Genomic DNA, 10,807 nt, shown 5'->3' with positions numbered 1-10,807 from the left:
GTTGACCAGAGACGTCATAGTCTATTCTAAATCAGCTCAGTCACTCATTGGACATTTCTTCATATTGGTTTAGCTTGCACAGTGATACAAGGAAATTGTCATAACATCTATATAACTTAAGACATTCAGAATCCCATTTAGTCCACATAATAAACGCAGCTAAACTAAAGGTAGATCCCAACTTAAAAACTTATGTATTTTCTTTTTTAAAGAGCGGAAGTGGCGTCACACTCATTGACATTGTTATAAACGGATAGTGTGGTGAGCAGAACACAGCCCGTAGCCACAAAGCATCTGAAGAGTTAGAGTGCTGATCCAGGCTTACATGGACAGGGTGGACCTGATCCAAGATCAGCACTCCCAGTCAGACGCTATGTAGATTCGAAGCCCGAGCGTCAAATCCCTTCCTAACACAAGAAGACCACTTGAATAAAGCCGTCCAACTTTTATCACATTATGCTTCAAACACAATAAATATGTTACTTTTTTTTTAAATCACCATTTCTTTCAGTTTTACATGAAATTCACACAATCATTGTGCATTTAAGACCATAGTCCCAACTACAACTTGATGATTCAAATGCAACTAAAATAACTTAAAACAATAACAGGTTATAAGCATTTTGGTCATTTTTGGACTAAGCAGTCGTACACCGTCTTACACATCAGAGGCAGAATTGTGGGGTGACTTCAACTGCTCAAGCAAAACATACAAGGAAAACTGCAGACAGTATTCATTGGCAAGTCTATTGAAAGAAATCCTGCAGAAATGCATTAACATGGAATAAGTCACTCAATCTTATGTGGCGAACACACAGCAGCAGGGAGAAACAGGCAGGGTGCTTTAGTCTAAGGCACATTAATGTCCAAAGGTATGACATGTCTATGGGCCTGGATTGCGTGGATCCAGGTCGATGTTTGTCCGTGGTCAGTGACAACTTCAGGATACTTCAGTAACTTTCTTGGAATGATTTGCAGGAATAAAGCAAATGTCTCATGGTTGAAATGCCTCTCATTGCAGTCCGTAGATAGGAAGACATTAAAAGAAGAGTGTACAGTTCAGTTGAATTACTGTAGAGTAGGGGTTCCCAAACTTTCACTCAGACGCCCCTTCCAGTTTTGGGGAACTACCCAGACCCCCCCCCCATTTAAAGCAAATTTACTCAAAATGCTATACATTTTGTAATGTTTAAATGTGATATTTGAGTGACTCAAACATAAAATCCAAGGGCTAAAAAAAAACCTATCTAGAAAATGTTAGCCAACATGGGATAGTTGATCGGGACATTTCTGACAGCTTATACATAGCTCACTAAGGAAGGCAATGACTGACATGATAATTTGTAAGTCGCTCTGGATAAGAGCGTCTGCTAAATGACTTAAATGTAAATGTACAAGAGGAACTGATGATGTACTACCCAATTTAGAAATTGCACCTTCTGCATTCTACTACTAAAACTTTTCAAGAGTAAGTTGAAAGCTGGACTGGGTGCCCCCCCCCCAAAAAAACAACAACAATCATACATTTTTATTTTTGGGGGGGGGGGGCATCCCACAGTTTGGGAACCACCGCTGTACAACATGATTCTGACAACCCACAAAACACTTATTGTTAGACATGGCCAGATGGGGGTAACATGGTAATGATGACATCATCCTACACGGAGTCTATGGTTACATCCCTATTCTGCACCCTTTTCCAGACGTGTACACCACTTCAGGAGAAGGGTGGAGGATTGAGACGCAGCCTACGGGGGTGGAGGGGGGGTGGTTGAGACGCAGCCTACGGGGGTAGGGTGGGGGGGGGGGGGTTGAAGCACGTCTGAAAGGTGACTCAGTCGTTCTTCAGGTCAGCCGAACTATAGGGGGCAGCGGTGGGACTGGGTGTGACTGCCAGCTGGTCATGATCCAGCTCTGGTAGAGTGGCGGGCGCCACGCTGTCATTGTTAACCAGGGCACCGTAGGAAAAGGAACCGTTATAGTCCGGCTGCACTGCTCGCCAGCCCTTGTCGTGAATGGTGGGAATACCTGTGTTTAGGAAAAGGGTTGAGAATGACATGAATTCATAACACAAGGTGAATCTGTAAGACAAGGCACATGTCATTAACTCAATGTGAGTTTTGAATTCATGGCAATGGGGCAGAGAAACCAATTGACCTATTGGCTTTAATTCCCGTTAGATTGCCTGTGTCGCGTAGAGAGCACCATGGTGGCAATCAATCATAATTCACAGGTAACTTTTTTCGTTAATTGTTGCAAGACAGTCAAGCGAGTTTTGATATCAAAGTCAGAAGATGCAAGGAATTTACCGTACAACGTCAGCAAGCTATTGAATTCATATTGGGGACAATGGAGGGGGGGGGGGGGGCATGCGTCACGGCAAAGGGAACTGTACCTTCATTACCTTGTGACATGTCCATTGTCACATAGGGTTCAAAGGCCTTTAGCCTTTTCCTGTTCTTGGTAATCAGGAAGACTCCCAGGAAACAAGATAAACATCTAATGAAGGACAGAGATAAGACATTGCATGGATAGGAAGCCCAATAGCCATTATCACTGTTACATCCTCAGAAAGCACGAGTTCCTGAGTTGGGAAAACCTTGTGCAATACACCAACGCATGTCTTGTATTCAAGATCCTAAATGGCCTGGCTCCTCCCCCTCCACTCAGTAGTTTTGTTAAACAGAAAACCCAAACATATGGCAGCAGATCCACAAGGTCTGCCATGAGAGGTGACTGTATAGTTCCCTTAAGGAAAAGCACCTTTAGTAAATCCTCTTTCTCTGTGAGAGCTTCCCATGTCTGGAATACACTGCCATCAGACACACATAACTGCACAACCTATCACACTTTCACAAAAAACATGAAGACATGGCTAAAGGTCAATCAGATTTGTGAACATCCCTAGCTGTGTGTTGCCGCTTTCCATGTTGTCTGTAGCTTGTGAGGTGTGGAAACACTTTGTTGCTTTTATGAATTTTGTCTTGCTGCTTTTTGTCCAATGTTGCTCTGTCTGTATGCTACGTCTTGTTTGTCCAATGTTGCTCTGTCTGTATGCTACATCTTGTTTGTCCAATGTTGCTCTGTCTGTATGCTACATCTTGCTTGTCCTATTTTGCTCTGTCTGTATGCTACGTCTTGCTTGTCCAATGTTGCTCTGTCTCTATGCTACGTCTTGCTTGTCCAATGTTGCTCTGTCTGTATGCTACGTCTTGCTTGTCCTATTTTGCTCTGTCTGTATGATATGTCTTTCTTGTCCTATGTTGCTCTGCGTGTGCTCACTGCTCAATGATTGTCTATATTGTAATTGTTTTTAATAACCTGCCCAGGGACTGTGGTTGAAAATTAGCCGGCTGGCTAAAACCAGCACTTTTACTGAAACGTTGATTAATGTCCCTGTAAAAAATAAACTAAACTCAAACTATCAATCACATAGCACTTATGACAACTGATTAAACTAATAGGAAAAAACAACCATCTCATTTGTTTAATTGTCTGATAGCGCATGTTTTGGGGCCATATCACCATATGTCCAATCTGACACGTGGACTATTATAGAACTGCCTACTCACCCCAACAGAAACATGCAGATGTGAAGAATGTCTTCGTGATTAAACTCCAGGTAAAATATGGCTCCTGTAGATGTGAAAATAAAAGACTGATGTTCACACCTTCTTGAGCTGTGATTCCACAGAGGAGGTTAAATTGACAATGTCAGCAGCTCTCTTACCTGCGACAATCGCAAAGGATGTGGATAAGATGTAGTTCACACAGGCTATCATGGAGGAGTCGTACAGGTGAGTAGCCTGGGAGAGAAACCTGAGAGGGTTCACAATGAGGTGTCAGTCAAACACAATACAAGTGTCTCACATAGCAGTAGACCTTATATATAAACAATACATGTAGTTACTAGAGGTCGACCGATTATGATTTTTCAACGCCGATACCGATTATTGGAGGACCAAAAAAAGCCGATACCGATTAAAATCGGCCGATTTAAATTTGTCTTATTTGTAATAATGATAATTACAACAATACTGAATGAACACTTATTTTAACTTAATATAATAAATAAATAAAAATCAATTTAGCCTCAAATAAATAATGAAACGTGTTCAATTTGGTTTATATAATGCAAAAACAAAGTGTTGGAGAAGAAAGTAAAAGTGCAATGTGTGCCATGTAAAAAAGCTAACGTTTAAGTTCCTTGCTCAGAACAGAGAACATATGAAAGCTGGTGGTTCCTTTTAACATGAGACTTCCATATTCCAAGGTAAGAGGTTTTAGGTTGTAGTTAATATAGTATTTATAGGACTATTTCTCTCTATACCATTTTGTATTTCATATACCTTTGACTATTGGATGTTCTTATAAGCACTTTAGTATTGCCAGTGTAACAGTATAGCTTCCATTCCTCTCCTTGCCCCTACCTGGGCTCGAACCAGGAACACATCGACAAGCCACCCTCGAAGCATCTTTACCCATCGCTCCACAAAAGCCTCGGCCCTTGCAGAGCAATGGGAATAACTACTCCAAGTCTCAGAGCGAGTGATGTTTGAAACGCTATTAGCGCACACCCAGCTAACTAGCTAGCCATTTCACATCGGTTACACCAGCCTAATCTCGGGAGTTGATAGGCTTGAAGTCATAAACAGCTCAATGCTTGAAGCACAGCGACGAGCTGCTGGAAAAACACACGAAAGTGCTGTTTGAATGAATGCTTACGAGCCTGCTGGTGCCTACCACCGCTCAGTCAGACTGCTCTATCAATTATCATATCATAGACTTAATTATAACATAACAACACACAGAAATACGAGCCTTTGGGCATTAATATGGTCGAATCCAAAAACTATCATTTCGAAAACAAAACGTTTATTATTTCAGTGAAGCAAGAGAAGTGAAACAATTTCACCTGGCTGCTAATTTCACCTGCCTGCTAACCTGAATTTCTTTTAGCAAAATATGCAGGTTTAAAAATATATACTTCTGTGTATTGATTTTAAGAAAGGCATTGGTGTTTATGGTTGGGTACAGTCGTCCAATGATTGTGCTTTTTTCGCAAATGCGCTTTTGTTAAATCATCCCCCGTTTGGCGAAGTTGGCTGTCTTTGTTAGGAAGAAATAGTCTTCACACAGTTCGCAACGAGCCAGGCGGCCCAAACTGCTGCATATACCCTGACTCTGTTGCAACAGAAGTGACACAATTTACCTAGTTAAAATAAATTAGTGTTAGCAGGCAATATTAACTAAATATGCAGGTTTAAAAATATATACTTGTGTATTGATTTTAAGAAAGGCATTGATGTTTATGGTTAGGTACACATTGGAGCAACGACAGTCCTTTTTCCGCGAATGCGCACCGCATCGATTATATGCAACACAGGACACGCTAGATAAACTAGTAATATCATCAACCATGTGTAGTTAACTAGTGATTATGATTGATGGATTGTTTCTTATAAGATAAGTTTAATGCTAGCTAGCAACTTACCTTGGCTTCTTACTACATTTCGCATAACAGGCAGTCTCCTCGTGGAGTGCAATGAGAGGCAGGTGGTTAAGAGCGTTGGACTAGTTAACTGCAAGGTTGCAAGATTGAATCCCCGAGCTGACAAAGTAAAAATCTGTCATTCTGCCCCTGAACAAGGCAGTTAACCCACTGTTCCTAGGCCGTCATTGAAAGTAAGAATGTGTTCTTAACTGACTTGCCTAGTTAAATAAAGATGTAAAAAAAAAAAAATAATCTGCGTCCAAAAATACCGATTTCCGATTGTTATGAAAACTTAAAAGCGGTCCTAATTAAATCGCCCATTCCGATGAATCGGTCGACCTCTAGTAGTTACCCTGTAGGCTACTCATGGAATATTTACCACATACAGTACCAGTCAAAAGTTTGGACGCATTCATTCCACTGGGACTGTATATGCTCAAATATTTGTATTTTTTTGGGAAAATGGAATGAAGGGTTAGCTATTGCTAACTGCCTTGTGCACTCACGTAGCCTGGAAGACCACAGTGGTAACCATGCAGACAAACATGACGTAGAAGATGGGGTAGTTGAGCTGCATGGTGCCCTGGACACTGAGGACCAGCATGCCTGCCACTGCTTTCACTGTGATCACAGTCACAGAACCTGGGGAAGAAGCAGCGTGCAGTAAGGTGATTAACAAGCCCTTTAAAAACAGAAACGTTAATGAAAAGAGACATTTTCAGTAAAGAGTAACTTTCATGAAATTCTATTATTTAGACCTGAGTTCAATTCCTATCAAGCTAATATTGGACTGTTTATCACAGCTCTACCTATCAGTGGGTTGAGGTCTTCACATACACACACATCTGCTGTTCTCTGTTGCTGATGTCCAGAAAATAGTTTGTTGTTACTAAATATTGAACATTAATATTTTGCCGTTGTCCAACTTACCGAGCAGCGCCACCAGCAGGAGAATGACAACAAGGTGATTAGCGTTGCGCTGCTTGTAGAAGTACAGCAGAAGACAGAAGGCAATAATCTCCAGGAACTGTCCCGTAGAAAACCCAAACAACAGGAGATATTACAGCTCTTATAAATAGCCCATTTATCATAACTAACATAGAGGCGGGGGAAATCGGGTTGCCAAAGAAAACAACAACCTGGTGAAAAAAAAAAGTTACGCTCTTGTTATAATCTGATACATTTTAATTACGCACAGAAAGCTGAAGTATGTAGACTTAAAAAGAGTATTTATGAAATACCTCAATCCCCATTCTCCTATACAGAATCAAATTTCTTACCACATACAAGAGGAAGGGCCATCCTACGACCTGTTTCACTATGTTCTCTGCAGTAAGTTTCTGGTGATAGTTGGGTCCGAACGTGGCAAAGAGGTAGGTCCCGGCCACCGTCAAGATACATCCAAGGAAAGACAAAACGTATCGCTCTAGAGTCAAAGAAAAGCATTCATGTTAGCATTCAGGTTAGCATTCAGGTTAGCATGTTAGCATTAATGTTAGCATGTTAGCATTAATGTTAGCATGTTAGCATTAATGTTAGCATTCACGTTAGCATGTTAGCATTGTATAGAAATGCTTTTGGTACACAAACTTTCCAAATATGGGTTTTGTAAAATGCTAAGTAAATGGCTGCATATACACTACATTAAAAAAAAGAGTTTTTGAATAACCATCCAAACAAATATTCAGAGACTTTTCACCCATTTCCCCAAAACACTTTATTATTCAGGTTATTTTATGACTGGAAAAGAAAACCCATAGCAAATAGCAGCGTGTGCAGTGGGACCAGTATTTGCATTGTCTCAGCATAATTTCCATACAAATTTGCCTAAAGCAGAATGTCAGTTCCAAAACTGAATCATAAAATGTAAAATACCCATTGAACTTACTTAAAAAATCCTTTGGCTTCCATTTCTCTCTCAGGAAAATGAAACCTAAGATTGAACTTGCTGAAAAGTAGAAAACAAAAACAAATGTTCATTAAACATGATAAAAAAAATGCCACATTACATTTAGGCATTGTTTGCTTTCCGAAATGTCGATAATATAGTTATAAACAACTTCAATCTGGTACACATTTCCATTTATTTCATGTCAACATTCAAGTTCAGGGTTGTATTCATAAATTGACACTGTTGGCAAAATGTTTTGCACCGTAGAAAAAAACATTAGCATCGGAAACCATTTTGTCCAAACGGGAAACGTTTTGCAATGAAAACAAGAGTTTCAATTGGACAAATTCAGGTAGGTCGCTCCCCAATCCGGTCGCTTCTCTTCGGTATCTAGTGAATACACCCCAGGCTATGATAGGCCAAGCTCCTGAGCAGTGAGAGTGAAGTGTAATTTGCTTACCTATGACAGACACTGCATTCAATGGAGCTATTAGAGATAAAGGTGCAAAGGCATAGGAGACAAAGTTGGCTGCTTCTCCTAGAACGGTAAGTACCAGGCCACACCACCATGTTTTGGTTCGGTAGAAGGCACGGGGGTCCTTGGTCCCTGCTAATGTTACATGGCTGTATTTCTGGAAAATAAAGACAATTAAACAGAACCACCGTTGTACAAATATTGTGTCTCTTCGGACACCCACTCGTTGTTATATCCAAAACATACAACATGAGGGTTGGCAGTTGCCTGAGCTTACCTGAATGCTTACAGAGATGCTGACAAGCAAATTACCAAAAATGGCCAGCAAGGTTCCAATTAGGTTTTCCTGTAAATGCAAACAAACAAACAAATCCATTCACTTAGGGGTCATAAATATTTCATGATATACTTCAACGATGTGGGCAGTGACACAGGTGACATGTAGGCCACACCCACATGTTGTTATTGAATGGACACACGAGTGTATTAATGGAATGTGATATCTTCAAATGACGAATGAATACGACTAAGCACAAAACTTTAAACGCCTTAACGTAACTAATAAAACAGGCAGTTGATCTAATAAACATGTTGGACATACTTATCCCGCTGTTTCAAGTTACAGACTGAACATTTGACAAAATGTATCTTAATGCATCGCTCTTTGTCTACATTTGACCATTTCTTTTTTTTAAACTGCTATTTGCGGTTCATAACAGGATTTAACACTCGCCACGACGCATCATATTCTCACCGTATAGGAATCGCCGCCGACTGCAGTATATTCTACTCCTGCCATTCTGGTTGAGGGAAATGTCTATTCATCAACAGCAGGCGAACATTTCCAGAGACATCATGTATTTGTTAAAATGCAACTTCAATCAATAAACAATAGCAATAGTTAATTTCCCAGTAAGACTCTTCTACGAGAAGAACGCCATCTTTGGATGCTTGTATTTCCGGATTCTATTTTACACACAGCTGTTACGCATGACGCACAGCGAGATTCATTTGAATGCCGCTGGAAGAAAGACCGAAAACGGACACGGGTGCTGTGATAGAAATGCGAGAGAAACTTTCAACTACAATCCTTTGGATGATTTGCGCGGTGATGGGGGACTATGACAGTAATTTAGCAGATTGAATTTGCATACCAAAATGTTATGTTCATCTTGCAAATAAAGATGACAAGTTCACAACAACAAAAAACAATGAATGTGATTTATTTGGTGTGTAGGCCTGTTGCTAATGGAAATTATTGCCACGAATTTAACAAGAGTTGTTTTCTTGCCAATGTTGTTTATTTTGCATGATATCTTCCATTCAGCTGTCGCACTGTCACATCAGTACAGTAGGCCGCGCCAACGAGCCATTTCTTCAAATAGGCAAGGAAAAGGCTACATAAGGGAGGTAACTAGCTATGTATGGAGTCAACACGCGCGCTTATTATTTACAGTATGGAGTCTAGGTTTTTGCATTTATTATTTACAGTATGTTCTTTTTACCTCAATAAAACATTATTTTATCATAATGGGAGAACAAATTCTGATAAATAACCACTACATTAAAGCTATACGCTTGCAAACCAGAGGTTCATAAAGTTTTCTTCCAATGACTGTTCGTCTATCCACCACAACATACCTGTGACATGTGTAATGGTAGGATACAACAATGGGTTAAATTTGGGATCGGCCTGTGCGTTGTACTTTCTATGGTGTTATTATTAAAACTGGGTGGTAACCGGGCCACCCTGGAGACAGATCACCATAATCTGATGCCATTCAGTCATTTTTGACGTTGATTAATGAAACGCAAGCTTTGCTATTGTGCCATACAGTCCTACGGGCATTTGACAGGCCCTGCACTGCGTGACAGTCACTGGTTCCATACGCATTCCCTGCAATTGTAGCTTTAGGCAAGGTCAACACAGGGAGTGTGTATTGTGCCTGTGAAAGGCGGGATGAAAATATTTGTGCCCACCAATTTTACACACGGGGATCACGCCTGTACACCTGTTCTCATTTGTTAATTGAAATTACATTCTGAGGATTTGCCTACGGGATTGGAGAAAAGCCATGGACAAATATAAATAATAAAACAAAGGTGAATGATGGAGATGGATACAATAGGCTAGCTATGTCACATTTATGATAAGATTAAGTAGGCTATGTCACATGTATGATAAGATTAAGTAGCCTAACTATGTCACATTTATGATAAGATTAAGTAGCCTAACTATGTCACATTTATGATAAGATTAAGTAGGCTATGTCACATTTATGATAAGATTAAGTAGGCTATGTCACATTTATGATAAGATTAAGTAGCCTAACTATGTCACATTTATGATAAGATTAAATATGTCAGACAGAGAGTCTGTGAGGATGCATTACTTAATGTGAGGATGCATTACTATTTGTTATTTGTGGTGAATAAGCAAATAGATTACATGCAGTCTATATTTTGTATTTAGTTTGTTGGGAAAAACATGCAATATGTCCAGTAGGGGGGGTACCTTTCCTGGGCTTAATTTTGTAGACTTTGATCATGGAAAGTGTCCTCCTACCTTGAATAGGTGAACTCCATTATAAATGCAGACAAATAAAACTATATATATATAAATATATCCCATTTAGCAGACGCTTTTGTCCAAAGCGACTTACAAGTCGGCTGGGGCCACTACTTTTACATATGGGTGGCCCCAGCGGGAATCGAACCCACGACGCTTGGCGTTGCAAGCGCCATGCTCTACCGACTGAGCCACACAGGACCCTATATTTATATATAGATTTGTATAAGTGATACTTACAGCCTTGAAGCAAACCATTTTTTTTTTTACTAATAACCAGAACAACTCTGCCTCTTGGATATTCCCTCACATGGGGACACAACCACACAAACTGAGGGAATTGATGTGATACGTTGTCAATTTGCAGTTGGAAGTGTA

General features: G+C 40.2%; 1 protein-coding gene across 2 annotated transcripts in view; it reads right to left on the bottom strand.

Moving 5' to 3' along the window:
* nipal3 (NIPA like domain containing 3) overlaps positions 1-8,848 on the bottom strand; it is a 9,031-nt gene extending 183 nt beyond the window's left edge. The window contains exons 1-11 of one of the 2 annotated variants that reach the window (XM_064928651.1): positions 8,615-8,848; positions 8,138-8,206; positions 7,846-8,017; positions 7,383-7,442; positions 6,775-6,920; positions 6,425-6,521; positions 6,001-6,136; positions 3,731-3,819; positions 3,573-3,636; positions 2,396-2,499; positions 1-2,028 (exon numbers count right to left, since the gene is read on the bottom strand). The exon at positions 1-2,028 is cut by the window's left edge and continues 183 nt beyond it. In XM_064928651.1, coding sequence (XP_064784723.1) covers positions 1,835-2,028; positions 2,396-2,499; positions 3,573-3,636; positions 3,731-3,819; positions 6,001-6,136; positions 6,425-6,521; positions 6,775-6,920; positions 7,383-7,442; positions 7,846-8,017; positions 8,138-8,206; positions 8,615-8,659 — 1,176 coding nt within the window. In that variant the 5' untranslated portion in view covers positions 8,660-8,848 and the 3' untranslated portion in view covers positions 1-1,834. The remainder of the gene's footprint in view (positions 2,029-2,395; positions 2,500-3,572; positions 3,637-3,730; positions 3,820-6,000; positions 6,137-6,424; positions 6,522-6,774; positions 6,921-7,382; positions 7,443-7,845; positions 8,018-8,137; positions 8,207-8,614) is intronic. The other variant, XM_064928653.1, reaches the window with a different exon arrangement.
* Between the last annotated feature and the right edge of the window lie 1,959 nt (positions 8,849-10,807).

The sequence above is a fragment of the Oncorhynchus masou genome, chromosome 21 (genome assembly GCF_036934945.1).
Source record: "Oncorhynchus masou masou isolate Uvic2021 chromosome 21, UVic_Omas_1.1, whole genome shotgun sequence".
Taxonomy (NCBI): domain Eukaryota; kingdom Metazoa; phylum Chordata; class Actinopteri; order Salmoniformes; family Salmonidae; genus Oncorhynchus; species Oncorhynchus masou.
This window is presented reverse-complemented; position numbering and strand designations above follow the sequence as displayed.